The sequence below is a fragment of the Phaeodactylum tricornutum genome, chromosome 12, assembly GCF_000150955.2.
Source record: "Phaeodactylum tricornutum CCAP 1055/1 chromosome 12, whole genome shotgun sequence".
NCBI classification, from domain to species: domain Eukaryota; phylum Bacillariophyta; class Bacillariophyceae; order Surirellales; family Neidiaceae; genus Phaeodactylum; species Phaeodactylum tricornutum.
The window spans coordinates 880480-901853 of NC_011680.1; the positions used below are offsets into that span (position 1 = coordinate 880480).

Consider the following 21374-nt stretch of genomic DNA (forward strand, 5'->3'; position numbering starts at 1 on the left):
AAACCCTCTTCCTGCCGTTCCAGAAACAATTGCGTTGTACTACCGTTGGAAGTCGGGCAAAAGGGCAAGGTATTGGTCAACAAAAATAACGCTCCCGTCAAAAGGGTAGCTTCAGGTGATGTTGTCCAAGGTACTGGAGACTGGAAATCCCCATCTCCTTTAGCAAAGGCCCCGTGCGGCTTTTTTGAACATTCACATTCTTTACGATGAGCTACGAGGTGAATACAAGCACAGCTGTCCCGAATGCTGCAAACTTAATCCAACAGAATCGAATGTCTCTGACAGACGTGGTGGGCAATGCCAAGAAATGTGCACGCCCAAAAAAGACAGGATGAAAATGGGCGTTATCTGTGCAAATTCTCAATCCAGCTTACCTACTTTGTGCTGCCAGCAAATTCCCTCTGTAGGGATGCTACAATGTGTTGTCTATGAAACTACGCAATAGGTGCAGTCAATACGAAGCACCGCCATTATACAATAACAAGCAAATGAGCTGCATTAATGTTTGTTTTCTGATGATTGTGGACGTGGATTGTGTGCTTGCGTTCTTCGTTTGAATAGCAAACGGCCGGATCGAAAGTATTTCTGAGTATGACGTAAATGGAGTCGTGTAAGGAGTTTTCACTCCTGAGTATTAGTGATTTTTTGCCATCCCCATATCTGGCTCGACATGAAGCAGCGACAGGGAAACAGAAGGACACAACCTTCGGAACAAGTGACAGAGAAGGATTCCTCTTCGGCAGTTACAACAACGGACTGGGAATCCGCGGCAGAATCGTCTTGTCCAATTTAGGGCCGAAGAAGTGAATACAAAAATACCATTCTTGCGAGAGTACTCGTTCCACCAAGAGGCGACGGCTAACAAGGAAGTGACTCCGAGTGGGCTTCTATTCTGCGCTTACGACAGTGCATGGAGACTCGCTTCCTTGTTTTGTTGGTTTTTGCATTTGCCTTGGTGAGATTCTTTGTGAGTCCTATCACAGCGACGATTGAAGCAACGTATTTCTATTCAATGAATCAGCATCCGCTAGCGACGACCGACAGCGGTGCATCAAGTCAGCCTAAGTCACCCCACCATCTGTATCGATTTGATTCAACCGGGCATGATGCGGGAGGCCATGTGCCGGCGCAGCAGAGGCGATCGCAAAGAGCCATGATTCGACGATTTTCTGTTGCGCTGTCTACAGAATCCTATTTTAAGACGTCCGAGGACACCAATTGTTACGGCGCTTATGGCCACGTCCGGGAAAAGTTAGATTATGATTATCACTCTCATTATCGCAAAGACCGACAGTGGTTTCACGATAGCATCATTGAAGATCTTCTCGAGCATTCCGATTCCACTAGTGTTTGCGAGTATCCGACCGAGCCCTGGCTTATTCTTAGCGCCGGCGTACAAGGCGCTGGTAAGAGCTTCACTATTCACAATCTGATTCGAACGGGCTATTTACCACTTTTAACGTTTGTCTATGTCGACTCTGATGAGATCCAGCGGATGCTTCCCGAATTTTCAACGTTCTGTGAGAACTCCCCGACTATGGTAGATGCCTTGACTAGCAAAGAGGGTGGCTACATTGCTGAGACACTGACTTTGGCAGCCCTGCAAGCTGGACGGAATGTAGTGCTGGACAGCGCACTAAAAGACGTAAATTGGTATAAGGACTATGTCGAAAGATTGCGCCAAGAATTTCCCTGTCTCAAAGTCGGACTCATTCACATTATTGCCGAGCCTGAAGTAATTTTGAAGCGTGTCCGCTTGCGTGGCAACGAGACGGATCGCTCCATTTCGGAAGAGCAGATTCGAAAAGCATTGCAAAGCGTCCCACACAATGTTTCCAAAATCACTCCTAACGTTGAAAAGGTTTTTGTCATTCGCAATGACGATTCCCCTAGGCTGGAGGGATGCAAATGGTCAGAATTCGCAAAGACGTTTACGCAAATCCCATTGTCTGGTAAACTTGCTCTTGGAGAAAGAATGGACATGTCTGGCACAGTCTTTCGTCGAAAATCTTGTCGAAGGCGGTTCTCCGTCTTTCAGTCTAGTGAAGACAACCACAAAGCCGACCATAAGATGTTTTACGGAAAATATGCCCACATTCGAAAGACTCTGGATTATAACTATCACAAAAACTACACATTCGAACGACAACGGTTTCAAGATGCTATTGTTAGCGAGTATGTCAACAATGCCATCCTGAGCGACAACAACGGCGAGCTTTGCACTACTCCAACCGAACCGTGGATAGTATTTACAGCTGGAGCCATGGGCGCTGGCAAAAGTTATACGATGCGGCGGCTTGTCGAGAAAGGACGCTTTCCCCTTATAGCCTTCGTGAGCGTCGACCCTGACGACATTCGACGGCACCTTCCTGAGTTTCATTTGTACGTTGACCAAAGTCCTGAGCTCGCTGGTGAACTCACGCGTAAGGAATCTGGTTATATTGCCGAGATTCTTACGCTGGCAAGCTTGCGCGAAGGCAAGAACGTATTGGTTGACGGATCATTGCGTGATTGGAGTTGGTACAAATCGTACTTTGAGCGCTTGAGAAACGAGTTTCCTGCTTTACGAATAGCCATTCTTCACATCACGGCACCTAGGGATGCCGTGTTTCAACGAGCTGCGGTAAGTGACGACTGCTTTGAATGTTTCTCCGGTACTGGTATGCAATACACTTTCTCATTACTGTATTTGCTGCTAGGATCGTGCTGTAACAACAGGGCGTATTGTTCCTCAAGAACTTTTGGTTGCAGCCTTGGAACAGGTCCCGAAATCTGTAGAAATTCTGAGCCCGTTAGCCGATTGCAGTGTAGAATTGAAAAATGCTCCGCGCGCCGAAGATATTGAGCTTGTGACACCTAACCAAACATGGGAGACTTTTGAATCGAACTGGGTCCAGTAAGTAGATTGAAGCAAATAAGAATGTGATTCCGATTCCCATATCTTTGGTCCGGTTACCTCACTTCTATACAAATACTTACCCAGAACTTGTGCGTGGGTGCCGAATCGAGAAAGAATGTTGAAAAAACAAGAAAAGGTAGACAAGAAATTAGCCGAAAAGCTTGATAATTAAGGCACGCTCTCAAACGGTTTCGCTCCAAAAGTGAATTCGAGGAATTGACTATGAACAAGTTAAAAACTTTAGGAAAACACGCTTTATCGTCTATACCAATGTGTCGCGAAATTGAAGTACAATGAAAGGACTCCACGCTCGAAAGAACATTTATAGCCCCGTTTCCTTGACCGATTCCATTCTCGATTTATTATCTTGAATGCAATGTCTTCGTACGGTGGTCCGGCACAGAAGCGGAGGATGCAGAACTCGTCTGTATCGGCGCCCTCCAAAATAAATTGTGGAGTCTTAGTAGGATCAATTAGATCCGGGTAAAAAATATTAAATTTGTAGCCTTGCACAGTCTTTGGCGGTGGGTTGTCCTGATCATAATGCGTTTGGTTGTATTTGTTCCAGTCATATCCAGTTTTTACTCGGTTGAAATAACGAGGCTTTCGTGGACGATATTTGTCCTCCCATGCATAGTTGCCGCGGCTCACGGCCACCTCACTAGTAAGTCCAAGTTCTTCTTCCAACTCACCAGACCCTGGGTCCAACTGCTTTGGCGCGTCAATCGTGCAGGCAACGGGAAAGGCATCTTTCGTAGCATTGATATCCAATTTTTCCGGATCTCTCGCAAGCTCCTCTTTTTCTCTCTCCAGCTTGTCAAGTTGACGAACCAACATTTTGGAATGTAAGTCAGAGAGCTCACACTTTGCTAAATATACATCAAGCTGCTCCATAACCGACTGCCAGTACAGAACATCAAAAGCGGTCCCGCGCGAGCCTGAATTCTCTCGATTGACTCGAATCCGGGAAGCAACTTCGTCTTTCATTTTGGCTAAATCTGCAAATGACTGACCTTTAAACACTTTCTGAACTTCTACTACAATTTTTGCATGCGATCCTTGATCACCACCGCTCTTCAGGTATTTGATCTCGTCTTGTGCCACTTTGTGAAGAGCATCCCAGTACTGGAGGACCTGGTTAGGCTGAGTGCTTTTCACACCAACAGTCGACAAAGCATCTCTTTCCAAAGACCTAAACATATCAATTTCCACCAACAATTCCTCAAGCTCATTGAGCTTGAGCATTTTAAGCATTATATGAGGGTCTTCCAACTCGGCTTCAAGAGTCTGTAGAGCTTCCAAAGCGTTGTAACGCTCTTGGTATTTTAATGACGAGCGCTTTTTTTTATCCTCTTCTGAAAGGCCAAACAGCAAAAGGTTCTTAGCAAGTACATCAATAGGTTTCTCCCTTCCCTCTACCAAGCGAATTGCCGATCGTTGCTTTTGTTGATGCAAATGAAACTCTTCTTCCTTCCTAGCCCAATCATCGTAGTTTTCCAGCTCCTTCATTCGACTTTCTTCGGCGCGAATCCTCTGCATTTCGTCAAATTGGTTCTCTCGATCCTTTCGTCGACGGCGGACCTTTTCGATTTCTTCCAGAGTTTTGTCCTTTTTTGGTTTATCGCTGTATTCCGCAGGAGTCGTTTCCTCTCGTTTCTTCCAAGTGAAAGTTTCATGAATGTTAGGATCGTTGAAGGGATTATCGTCAGCGGTATAACCTAAAGTAGCGCTAATATGAGCAGCACGTTTCTGAGACCGACGCTGGTTTCTTTCCTCCAGGGTTTCCCCCCGTGCTGCAAGTTTCGCCATTAAACGCTCATTAAGAACCTTTTTCTCGGAGTCGCTTCGTTCATGCCCACGGTTAATACTGCTCGGAGAGGCCGATGAAGCACTAGAGCTAATACTCTCCGTTCTTTTGTGTCGTTTTTTTTGCTTAGCGTGGCGATGTTTTCGAGATGTGGACTTCTTTTGGAGTTGATGACTCCTGCCTTTCGCCAAATCTGGTTCCTCCCCGCGCTCGCGCTTTCGACTTCGCTGCCTACCCTCACTTTTACGAGACCGTTGTTTGTCGTTACGGTGACTGCTATGCCTATGAAGACCTGACGACCCAATCCTATCGTCCTTTGGGCTCCCTTCTTTGTCGTTCATTCTATCGCAATATGTAACGATGCGGGGAAAAATATAAGCGCGATAAACACACTGGCGGCGATCTGGTTTGCTACAGCTCGTGGTGGGCAACGCGTATTACCAGTGACCTTTTCTACACAAGCAGAAACTTGGGGTATCAATAACTGTAAAATCTCTGCTTTTCTGCGACAAGAAGTGACCAATCGTGTTCGCATAACGATAAGAAGTGGTAGTCTAGCAGCCACCTCTACGTATCGTTTTCGAATGAGAGAATACGCTAAAGGGGATGGGAAAAGGTGAAAAGCTCGCTAAAGGGGACAGAACGTGTTCTCTCTAATGTAATTAGCTTCATTTGGCGCCAGTATATTGTTAGATATCCAAAGTATTTAAACTAGCTGTAAATGCCAAAATATTTGTCACGGATGCCAACCATTGCCAAAAATGTATAGGTATATCGCAGCGCGTCCGATGAGAGATCTCAGGGCAACCTATCTCCCACCGCCAAGGAAACAAATTTGTACAGTATATTTTAGCAATGGCTCCACAACGAGGAGTAGTTTGATTTTGTTTGGCCTCTCTCAAAAGTGATAGAGGGCCTTGATAATTGGCAATTTGTCCGGTCGACCACCTGCCCCTTGGTTAATTTGGGTTGTAAATCAGCGGCGAGAATTTCGGCGCGTTCGGCAAAGATGATATCATCCAATTCAACCATCGCTTGTGGAATGAAGGGACAATTGCCCGCCGACGGACTTTTCAGGTGGCTGGATTGGCAGGATTGAGGCCCATGATGGGATCCAGAATTTCCGTAAGCATCCCTTCACAGGACTGGTCGGGGTTCGTCCGCAACGTTATTGGCGGTGTCGGTAGGGAGCGACGGGGACAACACCGCTTGGACGGGGCCGACGGACCCCGGCACGGTGCCGGTACAGTCCCAAAGGCAACCGCCAACCTTGCGGAATTGGCGAGCTGATTGGGGACGCACGTGGCTACGTTGGTGCGATCGCTTGTGAGGGTGCGGTTAGCGTTTTGGACGGTGCGAATACGTACCGTTTCCGTGGCGCCACAAGAAACCCGTACGAGTGGCCGAAATGGTTCATCCAGACAGGAAGTGGCTACCGGCCAAGCTATGACGTGGGACGTTTGTGACACGGAGAGTGCATTGTTGGTGTCGCCATCCAAATTGTCACTATTGCCGTTGGCGTCTCCGGTAGTTGTACCGTCAGTCGCCGTTATTGCAGTCGTTTGGCTTTCGGTGCGACTGTTCGTGCGGTTGGTAATCCCCAAGGTTACGCCCAAAAGCCCCACGATTCCCAGCAAGACGACAAGGGCGTAAGTACAGCGCTTACGGGTCCGACGTAGAGTTTTTTTGGTGACGGAATGTTGTTCCCACGGTTCCGGTGTGGCGAGGACTACCAATCCACGCTGCTTTCTTTATCAGAATATGCCTTCACGAACCCAATAAACTCAAACACTGTCCAAAGGTCAGACATAGTAATGCTTGGCGACTTCATACCTAAATTGTAGAGAGAAGAAATTGGGGTGGTGAAAACAGAGAGCTGAAATGCTTGGGCCAAAGGCTGATCAAGACACATTTGGTTCAAATCTAGACCGAATGCCAAGTCTGGCCAAGCTCAATTCCGTTCCAGTGGTGTTGCCTCCAAAGTTCCGTACCTTTTATTGAGCACGTGTTTATGGCTGAACCATGCAGCTTGGAGAGCTTTGAAGGAAGGAAAGATATCTTTGACGGCTATCCTCATGCTCAGTTTGCAATGTCTGGACCGTAAATTTCAATGAGAGAAGGGAGTGGTGTTGACAGTGATACCTTGCTGGCCAGCTTTGGGCAATGGTTGGCATCCGTGACAAATATTTTGGCATTTACAGTTAGTTTAAATACTTTGGATATCTAACAATATACTGGCGCCAAATGAAGCTAATTACATTAGAGAGAACACGTTCTGTCCCCTTTACATTAGCGAGTTTTTCACCTTTTCCCATCCCCTTTAGCGTATTTTCTCTTTTCGAATGCATTGACAGTGGAATGGGCATTTTTTTCAATGACACCTGTCTACTACTACTTTTACTAGGCCAGCCCAAGTACAATTCCGACGGGTCTTGAACTGCGAGCAAATTTTTGCCACAGCAGAGTTTGCGATGGACAACAACTGGTTTTGTGGCTGCCGTCTCTTACCAGCAACCATTTCTTCGTCTCAGTCTCGTATGTATTTTCACCAGGGACAGTGGCAGTGTCGACGTATCAGTTTTCGTCGCTTTCAGTCTCCGACGAGTCTTGAACCTGCAAGCTAGCAAGTCTGTTGGTATTAACGAAAAGATCATCATCTGTATCGTATCCAGTTGCATACACAATCCCATCCTCGATCGGCGAAGCTTGGTCCTCTTCGTCGAAGGATCTGACCCCTGCACTACTACAATCCTCGTTTGTAGTTATTTCATTTTGGGGACTACTCTCTATCGAGTCCTGAGTAAATTCCGTATCCCATCCGGGCCAGAGTTCATTCGATTGCAGATGCTTGATCTGCTCCTTGTAAAGAATATGCGTAATCATAAAGCGAACTCCACCAGAATCGTTCTTTCTGTCAGCACCTTCCGCATCCGTAGCTGTTTGAACGATGACAAAATCGTTTCGTTTGAGCCAAACCAGTTTGCGAAACTTTGTGGGAAGGATGGCCAAGTGGCAAGGTCGCGTTGTCGCTGAGTGCTCTTCTGGTAACGATTTTTCCACCGACAAGACTATGTCGAACTGATTACTTCCCCGAGTAGCAACTATCTTGGCGACCCGTTCGTCCCCCAGAGGTTCAGGAAAGTCGTGAAGTATCGAGTCTGTCAAGTGCTTCCGATAATGTGTTCGTCGCCCAAGCCCCGCCATTCTGTCTAAGCGGATTGCGAATGTGGGTGTGAGTAAGCGATTTTGAATATTCTCCACGCTCTACATGGATATATTCTCCTTTATGCCACGAAATTCATGATCAGCAACCAGTTCCTCCTTCCAATTATTGTTCCGCGATTTCCTGTTTGTCTGCTTTATTTTTCGGTTGGCGCTTCACAAGCATGTCAGCCGCCGAACGGCCCAGAATTTTGTGAGAGGAAGGAAAGGTGTGTGCACCATTAAACATCGACATTCCACATTCCAGGTTGTACCAACAACCCTACTCTTTTCATGTTGGTCTTTTTTTAAAACATTGCTCACTCTCTCTCTCGCTAGAGCACTACTAGCTAGTAGTAGTAGGCTAGAGTAGAGCTACTCTATTCTCTCTCTAGAGAGCTTAGAGTCGTTATCCTGCAAACGAAACGGATGATCCACCGCAGTAAATCCGAGGAAACCTGGAAAGTGATTCAACCCAGCTTGTTTTTGGTTTCTCCATCGTAGAAGGATCTCCAAACGAATTTTAACTGATTTCAAACTCACGGTGACATGGCTACAGGCAGCGACAATGAAGACGCGGCCTTTGTCGATTCGTTCTTCCTCCCCGGTGGCATTCTCGACCCTGATCTTCAAGAATGTAGTGGCGGAAACAGGGTGGAGGGCGTAGAAGAAGAGGGACTTCCTCCCCACCTGTTATTTCGGAGGCCTTTACACCAATCTGTTCCTGTCAACCCCTGGGAATTTCCGGACAGTACCATACGGAAACCTTCGGCTTTATCAAGCGCTGCAGCTCACAATGGACAGAATACGTCAACATCTTGGTTTCGTTCGCCACCAACAGAAAACGCAGGAAAATCAGCTGTACTAGCTGGAGAATCCCTGTCTCTATCAATGCACGAGCCTTCTGCCGCCGGACCAGAACAGCATCCTTACGACTCCGAAATTCAGGGTAAATGTCAAGGTACTGACTATCTATCCATCGTCCAGGCAGGCTTTGAATCATTCTCGGACCAGGCTGCTCTCCCAGGCATCAGGTTAACACCAAACCTGGACGACTTCTCACAACGTAACTTGCCCTTGAAAATGGGTCAGAACATCACTTACTCGGATGTGGCCAAAAAGAAGGATCCCACTCACGTGTCCGACATCCGCGTTCAGTACACGGGTCAAGGACTAGACGAAGCAGCATTACCCCGGAACCAAGACGACGATAAAAGCTTACTACATGATCTTGTAACAGAACCGTACGCTACCAAATGTTCCTTGAGCGATTGCAGTAAAATGAGCCAAGAGCTGGATGACTTTAAATTCGAAAACGAATCGATTGACGGAAGCGAACACGATAATACCGAGTCTCAAGAGGCATCCTCTGCGTCGTCAATCAGCACATTGACAGATCATTCGAGCAACGATCCCGGGAAAACTGATGAGATGCAGCCTATTTCAGGAGCCTCACTTCTGGATCCGCTCACCGACACTGCGACGCGTAAACCTAGCGATCATACTTCACTTATACATGGGCTGAGGAATGGAATCACAAACGACTTTCCGCCAACATCAAAGTTGACGAACTCAACGATTTCGGTTCACCAAGAAATCCCATCAATTTGTTTGGAAATGAGTAAGAGCAAGCCCGACCGCAAAAACCGTGCTGCGCAAATTAAGCGGAGGCGACAAGCTCCTCTCATATCGAGCACGTCGACAGATACCAGGAAAATGCGACGTGTAAATTGGAATTTAAGTACAAATACCTGGATTGCACCCATGTTGGCATTGGTAGATGGTCTTCAAATCGGCATTCATACATTTTTGAAGGGTGTTACAGCAACCGCTCCCTTTGTGAGATATTCCGGCGGTCTGTTGCGAGTAGCAGTAGCAGTTTTCGCTACTGCAACACTTGCACTGGAAAGAGCTACCAGGTTTGTCTTTAGTAGAAGAGACGAAGAAGGTTTCCTAGACACAACTACGCAATGCTACATTGGATTTCTCTCTGCATCGCTTCTATCGGATAGTCTGATGAACACCTTTGACCTTCCCCACTTTACGCCGCATTTTTTGTCGAGCGCTATCTTTTACTGGCTTTGCTCTGTATCTGCATCGACAACGCCGAGCATTTCCAAAGAGATAACAAAAGCACCTGCACGGTCGTCGACATCGTCCGATAAGATTTGCGACAGAATCTTGGGCACTCTCCGTTTTACTATCCCATTGGTTCTTTTTCTAGATGGATTTACCTCAAAGAACTCGTCTTTGTCAAGTGCTAGACCCGAGCTCAGAATGCAAGCTGCGTTCTGCGTGGCTGTGCTTCAAAACGGATTGATCTGGTCGCCGGTTGCTTTGGTCAGCTGGGCATTTCAGATGATCGCAGTCTACTACATCGCCAATCTGCACTGGATGCTAGATATCGCACTGTATTTTTTCGGTACAGCTTCGATCCGTATCGCTCTGCTCATCCACACCAGAAGATTGCAAACCATGAAAAGCGAATCGAGCTAACTTCTAGTAACGCATGAACTGTTGATGGCCACAAAGTCGCGACACTCTATTATCGATTCAGCATTGCTCCATCCACCAAGAGCCAAAGCAGCTTACAACTTTTGTCTATCGCATAGCACTATTCGAATGCAGCTCCTCTTTATCCCATCCGATAGCTAATATTGTCTGAGCGACTAAAAGAACTTTCAGCTACGGAAGTACAGTCACATTCGGCGGCGTTCACCATGGAGCGAGCGCTGCAACTCCACTGAGAGCTGGTCCAAGGTCAATTCGGATGCCAATATATGGTCCTTCAGTTGGTGCACTGTCGCTGCGCTTTCCTTCAGCCTCTCGTTTTGAAGAAATAGCACACGCTTTACAACAAACTTCAAAGCATCGGATATCGATAACTCAGCGTAAAAACCCATCCCAACATGAACGTGTACCATAGACTCATCAGCAGCAAGGGCTGGGCAAAAACTTTTTCCATGGCCTAAGTCTACCATTTCTCGGACTTTAGGAATATCGCTTTTGCTCAAGAGTTGATGTAGCCGCCGCTCAAGGTATTGAAATTCGTCGATTTCATGCTTAATTTCGGCTGTGGCGGAGGTTGCCTTCTTCAAATCAGCCACCAGCACATTCTGAAGGAAGTCGGAATATCGGTCAATTTTTGTTCGAATTTCTAATTCGGTCACTTCCATGTTTTGGCAAACTACCTCGTGGCACTTCAAAGCCAATGACGCTAAAAGACGACAGCACTGCCAGCGATGGCTTCGTTGCTGTAGAAAGTTATGAGTGACTGCGATCCAAATAGTACTGTGTAGTGTGAAAAGAAATCATGGACCAAAATTTCGATTTGCTGTCAGCGTAGAGTCTGTTCAAATTGACTGTAAATGTGAACGCACGAGTAATTAACATTGAACATTTAAATTTAAAACGGGTTTGAAAACTAAACTTGTTGACAGTTTCGGTTAACTGAAATGTAGCAGTAATATTTCACAGTCACGTGAGTGAATGTCTAAAATCTCGACTACAGTTAGAAAGCTGAATGTCTGCGACATCCAAGCACAGTGTCAGGGCTATTCGACTGATTTCACAGTGAGTTGTGCCGGCGGTACGGTCAGATAAAAACAATGGGAATCGAAGCAACTAACCCAAAATGGGGGAGCGGATCATGTGGGGAAAGCCTAATATTGACGTCGGAGATAAGATTCAACAGAAGTATTTAGCGAGTCCTGAACCTAGCGAGGTCTCTACAAAGTAACACATAGGCACCTCTTTCGTAGAATGCGGTAACTCAGTCTCGGAATATATTTTACGAAAGGAAGGGGCTGACTTGACATGTCGCCATCCGCAGTTGATAGCACCACTGCAGCAAAGATTGGCGCAAAGAGAGGGCTGAAACGAAAGTCCACTCAAGGGGGGAAAGAATTACGCTGTTTGGAGGAAATACAGGCAATTAGGAACTCGGCAGGAATGCGTGAGAAGAAAAAGACCTTAAGTCCGTTCCGTATCAAAGTTGGCTGTGTGGTTGCCCACAGATTGTTTGCCGACGAAAATCCCCGACCGATTACCAAGAAAGGCGGTACTCTAACTCCATCCACTACCACTTCTTCTTTTTCTTCTTCTTTGGAGTATACAAGTCTCTGGACAAATCCTCTCCCAGGTCGAGATGAAGGATTAGCTCTCATCGGTAAACGAATTCGATGCTTTTTCCCAAAGACAGGGCAGCAACATCGAATATTGGAAGGTGAAATCATCAGACTGGATGAAAGTAAACAAAAGAAAAAAGCTTGGAGTCCATTCAAGGTCGAGTTCTTGGTGGACAAGAAGTTTCTCGATCAATTTTCGTTCTTACCTCGCGTAGACGCTGACGTTGAGTTGTCTCAGCTACCCAACAACACCGCGCGTCGAAACCATGTTCTTGCAGAGCGGATCAAGGGAAAGAACAAGGTTATTCTGAGTGTGAAGTTGGCCAATGTATCGTTTATGAATTTGGGGAGCACTGGGGTCCGGTGGGTCATTCAAAAGTGGATGCCTTCGAGAGCGACAAAGAAGAAAACGGAGCAAACGAAAGAAAACCACTCTGTGCGTAAAGGCAATCACAAGCTTGGTGAACGAGTAGCAGCATCTTCTACCAACCAGGAGAATGGCCATAGGATATACGACAAAAATGTTAGAAATAGGAAAAGGTCTGTACGACCGAGCTCAGTGAGACAACTTGGTGATGCGAACGATACGGCGGCCCAGCAAATCGCAAATTGGCGTTGGATTGCCAGTCGATATCACGATTTCTGCTTGCAGCCCAAAAGAGAAATAAGGAACCTCAGCCACTTACTTTCTCGATCGCAAGGGATTGTTGGAGAAGTTATTGAAGTACAACCCAACATTGATCCCCCCAGCCCTGCTATGGTGACAATTCGTCAGCTCTACCTTCCTGAACAAACCGCGTCCGGACGGCAACACTATCATAGGATGAATGACATATTTGATTTCTACAAGAATAATTTTCAAGGTGGTCCCTTGTTGCAGCTTCCTATCGAAGAGCTGGTTGTTGTAGGCCATAACATCGTAAGAGCTCAACCAGGCGTCTCGACTGACCACACAAGCTACGAACAGCTCTGCGTCTACCTTGCCTATTCAATTACTGACGATCTTTATTTCCCTTTAGAGAAGACCGGTCCGGCGCTAGACGTCTTTAACCAATGCCGAAAGAGGTGTGCTGAAGCAGCGAGTGACGATTACACAATCAAGGATGAAGCATCATCTACAGTTCAATATTGCGATATCAGGCATTGCTGTGATAGGTGCACGTCACCAACTCGACAGAGCAATGCAAATGCAATTGATCTAGCAGAATCAGAAGCCCATTGCTATTGCAGCTATTGCCAATATTCCGTTCCTATTGATGATTGCAATTCTTATATTCAGACTATCTCAGAGTGCCTTCGTTTGAATCATCCGAAACCCTCAACCTCATCTTTTGACACCGCGCTCTGTTTGGTGAACGCAATTCAACAAATAGGATTTGGGCTGCCTACCAATTTGATCAATTGGGAGGAATTATCGGTATGTTTAGTCGGTTCAACCTCGCAAGTGAAACGGATGTCGCAGCTTAAGGTACAAAGCGTTGTCCAACCACCAACGTTGCAGCTTGAGTCCTGTGCGGGGACAAGTAGAAATGCTCATGCGGATTCTTGCGCGCGAATGAAGCAGTATGATCCTCTTAAAAACCACAAGATTCTGAATTTAAGGTCATTTCATCGCAGCGAAAGGCCACGCAATTTGAGGCAGATTGCACAGATAAATGACTGTAGCATTGAGAAAAAGGAAGAGAAAATGACATGTTACCGTACAAACCGGGCTAACCAACGGCGTCTTATGAAGGCTGTAGCTCCCTTTGGGAATGGGGCTCTCGGAGTTGACTTGCTTGCTTGCCGCGAGCCTCATTTGCGTTTTGAAAGAAGTGGTATCCATGCTTGGGGAGTATTTGCTGACAAAGAAATCGCGTCGGGTGAAATGGTAATTGAATATCGCGGTGAACTCATTGGAAATGCGGTTGCAGAAAAGCGAGATAAACAGTATGATGCATCAAAGATCGGAAGTGACTATATGTTTCGGATTGATGGATCAGGTGTTTGCGATGCCACGAAGCAGGGCAATGTAGCACGCTTTGTCAATGCAAGCTGCAACCCAAATTGCTACACTAAGATCATCACACTTGACGGTATCAAAAGGATAGTGATATACGCGAAGCGAGACATTCTCCCTGGAGAAGAGCTTTCTTATGATTACAAATTTCCGTTGGAACGTATTGAGGCAAAGCGAGTTTCATGTTACTGTGGTGCAAAGGATTGCAGGGGATACATGAATTGGGTATGTGCTCAACAAATTGTTTGCTTGTGTTTCTGTCATGAAAAAGCTTACATCGTTGTCTTGATAGGATAGAAGCTATGTGTCTTTGTCTTGTCCAGCAGATCTGCCGGATTCTAAGGAGATTCCAGAAAGGTAGAAATGAAGAAATTTCATATTCGGCTTTCGTTCAGGCCACAATTCCCCTATTTGGGACAAAACAATGATCAGTGAATAGTGGCAGATATCATAAGAGGAACTAATAAATCCCGTATTTACATGTTAGCTATCTTTAGCTCCATTCAATGTAGAAACGTGAAGAGGCTTGAGGAGTAGTATACACAGGCCTCTCATAATTTACAATTTTGCCGTGAGTGTGTGTCAAATTTGCCATTCGTAGCTTATCGAATCCCAAAATTGGACAAAGTTAGTGGCTTCGCCTACGAAGTGAACAAAACTGTGTGTGTGCAGTGTGCGGCAGCATCCTGATACTATGCTTTTTCTACCAGGAGTCAAACTAAGATAAACATTCCCAAGTTATGTTATTCTCAAACAGTATCTGCGAGAACTATACTCTTGGCACAGATTGTATGTAGTATATACTAAACAAATAATCAAGAGGGATCCTCCAACCGATACACAGCGACATCGATCTCTCACACGATGCTTAGGTATCAACTTCAGCATCCGAAGTATCAGGAGATTCATACTTGGCTGGACATCCTCGTCTTCGGGGAGTCCAGTGTGTTCAATAAGACGCTTTATGTGTTCCTTTAGATACACCATGTCGTCAGGGAGTTCTTTCATTACGACGCGATTCTTCTCACGCTGGGCCATGCTGTTTGAGCACTTCTGCCGACCGTCTCTGTAACGGAACCAGTAGACAGCGTAAAGAATGGTAAGGAACAAAAGGATGGTAAGAAAGGATCCCAGGACAGTAAAACCAGTGCTGCCATCATCGAAAAGAGACGACAGGCCAAGCAGAAGAAGCGGAATGAGAAAAAACATCACTCCAATGTAAAGAATGGGGAAACCACGCCAGATTCGCGTCAATTTTCCAAGTCTACGAGCAGCTCCGAGAGGGACACGACGCATGAAAGGCACAGGGTACCAGATGAGAATTCCAGTCAAGTTAAAGAACAAATGGGCAAGTGCAACCTGGAGCGAATCCTTGCTGGCAGACACGAGGGCAGACAGAATGGCAGTCAGAGTTGTACCGATGTTAGCACCAAGTGTAAGGGGCAACATTTGCTCAAGACGAAGCGCTCCTATACCAACCAACGGAGTCAAAGTGGACGTAGTAATGGAGGAGGACTGCACAAGCATGGTCAGACCAGTACCAATAGCAATCGCAAGATATCCGTTTATATCAGTGGCTTTGTAGACAACGCGAGTGGACATACCAAGCAGTAACTTTTGAAGAACAGTTACAAGCCCAGCGAGACAAACAAAAAGGACGACAATAGCAATGAAAAAGACAACACCTCCAGAGACCTTGTCATCCCTTGCCGAAGCGTCACCTTGAAAGAAAGCAGGGCATTTACCACTATCGCTGCTACAGGCAATGAGACCAAATGCGCCGCCACAACCCAAATACGTGTCTTCCGTACAATTCATGGGGTAGAAGCCGCCGCCGTCATTGCAGGTTGCGTCACCCAAAGCAATAGCCCGGGTAATACTACTATTGGGAATGATGATCTTTTCCGAAAGAGGATCAACCAGCTTACTGATGGGACCATCCCAGCTTTCACCGTCTTCGAGATTGGCATCCTTGACAATTGCCTTGGTAAGCCGATAAAGATATCCTGTGATGACTTCTACAGGGAGTAGTACAGCCACCGACAAAAAGTTAAACATATCATGGACAGTGGCACCAGCGAAAGCACGCTCCAGCTGATCTCCATCGCCCATCTGACCCATAGCAACAATCGTGTTGGTTACTGAAGTGCCAATGTTTGCTCCCATGATCATGTAAATTCCTTGACGGACAGAGACAGCGGAACCAACCAACGACACAACAATCGAGGTCGTCGTAGAAGAAGACTGGAGCAATACGGTCGCAAGGATACCAATCATCAGACCAGCAATGGGATTAGTGTCGTCACCAAACAACTCTCCGGCAGTGCATCCAGTCATAACCCTCGCACCGTTTCCAAGCAAGTCAAGACCCACCAGGAAGAAGTAGAGGAAGAAGCAAACCAGGAAGATCCCAAGAGCGATCATGGCCCATTCCTGTCCAGAATGGACACAACAAGCGTGGCATACTTCGCCCCACGAAGCGGCTCCAGCTTGCTCGTCGACATCGAAGTCGGTGTCGCCGAAATGGATGGATCCAGCAGGACGATCCTTGCGAGACTTGGTCTCGGTGGCGTTGTTGATCTCCATAGCCTCAACTTCATTGTGTTCTTCACGATCAGCCTGCTCATCAAAATATACAAGCAGGTAAAAAATGATTAAGAAAAATAGGGTCTCGATCAAACAAAGCCGTTGTTACTGTTCTATCATTCTCATTCTCGCTTTTCTATCTGACCAGGTCCAGCTCTCTTTAATAAAAAGATATTCTGTGGTCAATTCTGAAGTCATCTTACCATAGTCAAAGATTCTTCAGTCAGTTTTTGCAGTTAACTTTGAAATACTGGTCTGTTTCTGGGCACGAAAGAATTGTGAGTTGGATGAGAGCACTCCTAAAAAAGGGGCATTCGTGACAGCTCAAATTGATTAACAATAAACCAAATATGTACGACTTCCAAAATGCACGAGCGACATTCAAGACCTACTCTCACTGTCATCTTTTAAGGCTTCTACGGCTTCTACTGAATCGATAATGAATCTCGCAAACTCAAAGACCGAGGATAATCTTGTTTTGGTGTAGAACATTGCTTGAGCCAATAGTTTACGTCATCCTTTCCCTAAAATTCAGTCGCGTTTGAATCTTTATAGACAAAGCGTGCCAACAGGAGTAATTCACTGTCAGAAGATACTTCTGTTATTTCTTCTACCGAGGAATAACCTTTACAATTAGTAAATTAAGAAGTGACAACTGGTGAAACTTACTGTTTCGCGATAATCAACCTTGCGGTGTTGATCAATCCTAGTAGCCAAGCCCTAAAAGAGCCCAATTGGCAAGTCGGAAATGGGAAGCGAAATTTATCTCAGCCTACTGAGGTGGATCCCTGAGTGGTACTGTATGACCTCCTGTAGGAAATAAATCCCAACAATATTTGTAATTGCTGCAGTTAATGGTTCTCCCAAGTTCCTCACAATACTTGATCATTTGTCTTCTCTGGACCTTTTAAACAACGCTTGTCACTCATTCAAGTAGTTCCCTAAGATCTTTAACATGGCTTTTTCCGACCAAGTAAATCTCCACAGATCTTCAACATGGGTTGTTATCCAAATATAAGAAATTCCCAATGGATTACATGATTCTCGCTTTCATGTAAAAGTAATAGAGAAAGTTCGATATTTGGGATGGAGCAGCAGTAAAATTTACGCTATTTGGGAAAAATCACACTGATTCTAAGTGTTTTTATTCTCACGGGAACACTTTCTAAAAAATCTCTTTACAGTTAGTTAAGAACAACCCCGTATACTATTATGTATAGCCATTAACAGTAAGATTCAATTCAGCAGTTCCCTCAATTTTGCCCCACACCCAGCAGTAAGGTACGGTATTAGATGTATTCGCGGAATGACTATATCCGATGGAAGAGGACACAGGAAAGGATTATACGAATGAGCAGTCTGCCTTTAATGCGGTGTGTTGTGCCCAAACACCGCATTGAACCGCATTAAAAGTTTTGAACTCACAACATTAAAAGTACTAGGTTATCTCTTTTTATCGCGGTTCACGTAGAGCCGGTACAAGATATAAAACTCAAACCCAAAGTAGCCCATAATTTTACTGCAGTAACTTGATGAAAATCTAGTCAGTATGATCTGCTATGCATAGCTGAGCATTGCCACAAGTACCACCAATTCAACAGTAAGTTTCAGACAAGCCACAATGTTGAACTTGGGTTGAAGACAACAGTGTTTGATCTTAGCAATTCTTCTATCAATACTGTTCATTGCCAATTCTATGTTTTCTTAAGACGTGTAGATGCAATTGGAAGCGAAAGGAGATGCACTGTCCAAGTCTAGCATATCTCAACATTTCGTGCCAAAAATTTAAGCAGCACATACAATTTCAGCATGCAGATGCTTGGAAAAGTGCATTTTTATTGTGGCAAAGCAGCAAAAAAGCCTTTACTTGGACATCAAATTGCCCTTTACCGGTACTATGCCTGCCCATTTATAGACTTTCAATGGAACCAAGCCTGGCTACAGCGGATTTTTGACAAAGTGATTGTTGTACTCAGCCAGGGGTTTCACAGTAAATGCCTTTCTCCAAAAGTTTTGAGAAGAATTGCTATTCCAAGAGAGAAAGTCAGACTTTTTATACAGCTGAGCAGTGACATTAGGGTACATCTCACTTATTCAGCAGCTCATGGTGGGTGGCTTCAATATTGTTGCAAATTTAGCAACAGGAAGACTCCGACTTTTTGGTTGTCACCTCGGAGAAAGACAGCCAAGGCAAGGTCTCACGGAATTTTACTGGACAGAATTTTATAGTAAAAAATAGAACAATATGAGGGGCCTTCTCGGAAAAGAGGTAGAGACAAATGTTATGGTATACACCATCGCGACATGTTTGTGTGACGGGTAACAGATACCAATGATAACGTGAATGGTGATCCTGTTGAGGATAGCAATGGAACCGTTAAATTTGTGTCGGCCTTATTGTACGACACGATATATTCGCGGGACAACTATGGGAATTCCTTGGAAGAGGATACAGGAAAGGACTATACAAATGAATGATAGGATCCAGTCCCACGAATTGTGAGAGAGTAATCAGGCAGGAACAAATACTCACTGCAAGATTCTGTGTGGGAGTTATGCTTAGAAGAGGAAGACTCATACATGTGAGTAAGATTATCTGTCACATGGTAACGGTAGTCCAGTGAACTGCACCTCCCAAACCTGATGGACTAGTAGTACAATAATCTTCCTCTCATTGTTTTAGAAAGTCATTGATCCAAATATTGCATTAGCATAGATCCTCGTATCCGCTGTCTAACCCGCGCGGAGCATCGTAAGCGAGTTGAGTTTTAAAGTCCCTAGGCTCGCTTAGGTGTATTGCAGGTCGTTCGTAATAACGCCCAACCTTCGTTTACCAGACTTTGTCGACACAGCGTTTTCCTGTCCTATGTGCGTACATTGGTTGTACTACATAACAGATTAACAGTCTTGACAGCACGTCAAACCACTGCTGCTCATCCGCACAGTTGTTACTGGTTACATCCCTTAAGTCTACTTAAGGTTGTTCTCAAATTCCCACGAGCTCCGTGAATTTTGAGAATCAAATTGCTTACATCCAATCGTGTTGTATAAGTGCTAGAGGTATCACTTAAGGTGATATTTATCGGCTTATGCGACACATTGTTTGAAAGCCGCTTCCCTACTTCCTCATGCTAACTGGTACCAAGGACCCACTAGTACTGCTTCAGGGTCTTGTTGGTAAGTTACTTGTGGCCTCCCTACTTCCTTGGAGCCACCGGTGCCGAACCCCCCTTGGAGTCTTCAGGGCTTGTCGGCAGGGCCATTTCGTGACTACGGGTTGCTCTGGTCAGGTGAGGTAGCAATACCAATAGGCTTAAGGACCTCAGCCCTGATTCCGGTTGGAATGGAATTACTACCCGGCGTAAAGTAGTACAGGGGGGTTAATCAAACCCTTGTCAGTCCTCGAGGACACTACCTAAGGGGAGGGAGAACCCAGAGTATTACTTTCATACAATGATGTATAAAATCTATCCAAAAACTACACCTAAGTAATTACTCTGAGTTCACTATCCTGCTTGTTGGAAACCATACTAAATCCATGGGACTTGGCGTATGAAAATAAATGTGGTGAGATCCAACATTAGAATTGGAGTCCTTGCCAATCTCATGTAATTCTGTGTAGAGAGATTTGTTCTATCCCCTTTTGAAATGTAAATGCTGCTTTTGTGAACCCTTCTTGATTCAGGCTCCTTTCACATATTGACCTTGATTAACGTACCGCGACACTTGGGTTTCTTGGTTAGGTTCATCCGTCGCTTTGGGTCATAAGGAAGAGTTGTCCACATATGACAAAACATGAAGCCTAAGGGGAGGGAGAACCCAGTGTAGTACTTTCATACAATGATGTTTATAATTTATCCAAAAACTACGCCTAAGTAATTACTCTGAGGAAAACGATATCCGGATGCTGTAAAAATAAACATGAATGCAAATTTTATCTTTACACTGGGATATCACATTTTTATAAGTAATTGCACTGGGATATCAACAAATTGCACTGGGATATCAAATAGGGTTATAGTTACTGCACAGGGATACCTAACTTGCTGACATTTGGCAAACAGCTTTCACAGTCAGTTCTTCTTCCGCAAATTGCGTTTGTGTTTTGTGTTGCTTACATACAACCGTATTCTGACACTCATTGTCAGCCAAATTGGACTTGCCATCCCTAAAGCTACAAGCAGATGAAATTTTTGTCGAACTATACAGTAACTGTAACACTCATGGCACCATGTGCATCTACAATGCAGCGCGCGAACAGCATCAACCGCGGATATTTTTTGCGGATAGGGTAGGCTAACACCAGAGAAGACTGGTGATCATGCAGCGTGGTGATTTGGAGTGTAATTCGGAGCGTTTTACGAAATCTGGTGCTTATTTCGCGACGGACCCGCCCGCTCTTGTGTTGCTCCCCGGAATGGGGAAGACAATGTCAAATTGTTCTACAAGAAACTCCTAAGGGCAGGTTAGGGTTAGGGTTAGGGTTAGGGTTAGGGTTAGGGTTAGGGTTAGGGTTAGGGTTAGGGTTAGGGTTAGGGTTAGGGTTAGGGTTAGGGTTAGGGTTAGGGTTAGGGTTAGGGTTAGGGTTAGGGTTAGGGTTAGGGTTAGGGTTAGGGTTAGGGTTAGGGTTAGGGTTAGGGTTAGGGTTAGGGTTAGGGTTAGGGTTAGGGTTAGGGTTAGGGTTAGGGTTAGGGTTAGGGTTAGGGTTAGGGTTAGGGTTAGGGTTAGGGTTAGGGTTAGGGTTAGGGTTAGGGT

General features: G+C 45.4%; 7 protein-coding genes across 7 annotated transcripts; 2 read left to right on the forward strand and 5 right to left on the reverse strand.

Annotated features, from left to right (window-relative positions):
* The first annotated feature begins 711 nt into the window (after nucleotides 1-711).
* PHATRDRAFT_47232 (predicted protein) lies at nucleotides 712-3163 on the forward strand. The gene is made up of 3 exons (XM_002181245.1): nucleotides 712-1406; nucleotides 1493-2623; nucleotides 2700-3163. Exons 1-3 carry the CDS (start codon nucleotides 1260-1262, stop codon nucleotides 2898-2900), a joined length of 1479 nt encoding a protein of 492 aa, XP_002181281.1. The 5' UTR covers nucleotides 712-1259; the 3' UTR covers nucleotides 2901-3163.
* On the reverse strand, nucleotides 3142-5047 carry PHATRDRAFT_47233 (predicted protein; the record flags this gene model as incomplete). The annotated part of the gene is made up of 1 exon (XM_002181425.1): nucleotides 3142-5047. The coding sequence occupies one exon, from the start codon at nucleotides 5045-5047 to the stop codon at nucleotides 3155-3157; it is 1893 nt and encodes a 630-aa protein (XP_002181461.1). The 3' UTR covers nucleotides 3142-3154.
* A 732-nt stretch (nucleotides 5048-5779) lies between these two features.
* Nucleotides 5780-6618, reverse strand: PHATRDRAFT_47234 (predicted protein; the record flags this gene model as incomplete). Its single annotated transcript, XM_002181426.1, has 2 exons — nucleotides 5780-6448; nucleotides 6499-6618. The coding sequence occupies 2 exons, from the start codon at nucleotides 6616-6618 to the stop codon at nucleotides 5780-5782; spliced, it is 789 nt and encodes a 262-aa protein (XP_002181462.1).
* A 320-nt stretch (nucleotides 6619-6938) lies between these two features.
* Nucleotides 6939-8024, reverse strand: PHATRDRAFT_47235 (predicted protein). Its single transcript, XM_002181427.1, has one exon. The coding sequence runs from the start codon at nucleotides 7908-7910 to the stop codon at nucleotides 7281-7283; it is 630 nt and encodes a 209-aa protein (XP_002181463.1). The 5' UTR covers nucleotides 7911-8024; the 3' UTR covers nucleotides 6939-7280.
* Nucleotides 8025-10210: 2186 nt separating this feature from the next.
* On the reverse strand, nucleotides 10211-11083 carry PHATRDRAFT_47237 (predicted protein; the record flags this gene model as incomplete). Its single annotated transcript, XM_002181428.1, has 1 exon — nucleotides 10211-11083. The coding sequence occupies one exon, from the start codon at nucleotides 11081-11083 to the stop codon at nucleotides 10607-10609; it is 477 nt and encodes a 158-aa protein (XP_002181464.1). The 3' UTR covers nucleotides 10211-10606.
* A 2740-nt stretch (nucleotides 11084-13823) lies between these two features.
* On the forward strand, nucleotides 13824-14518 carry PHATRDRAFT_21456 (predicted protein). Its single transcript, XM_002181246.1, has 2 exons — nucleotides 13824-14258; nucleotides 14326-14518. The coding sequence occupies exons 1-2, from the start codon at nucleotides 13902-13904 to the stop codon at nucleotides 14392-14394; spliced, it is 426 nt and encodes a 141-aa protein (XP_002181282.1). The 5' UTR covers nucleotides 13824-13901; the 3' UTR covers nucleotides 14395-14518.
* A 264-nt stretch (nucleotides 14519-14782) lies between these two features.
* Nucleotides 14783-16619, reverse strand: PHATRDRAFT_47239 (predicted protein; the record flags this gene model as incomplete). The annotated part of the gene is made up of 2 exons (XM_002181429.1): nucleotides 14783-14802; nucleotides 14945-16619. The coding sequence occupies 2 exons, from the start codon at nucleotides 16617-16619 to the stop codon at nucleotides 14783-14785; spliced, it is 1695 nt and encodes a 564-aa protein (XP_002181465.1).
* Nucleotides 16620-21374: the final 4755 nt, after the last annotated feature.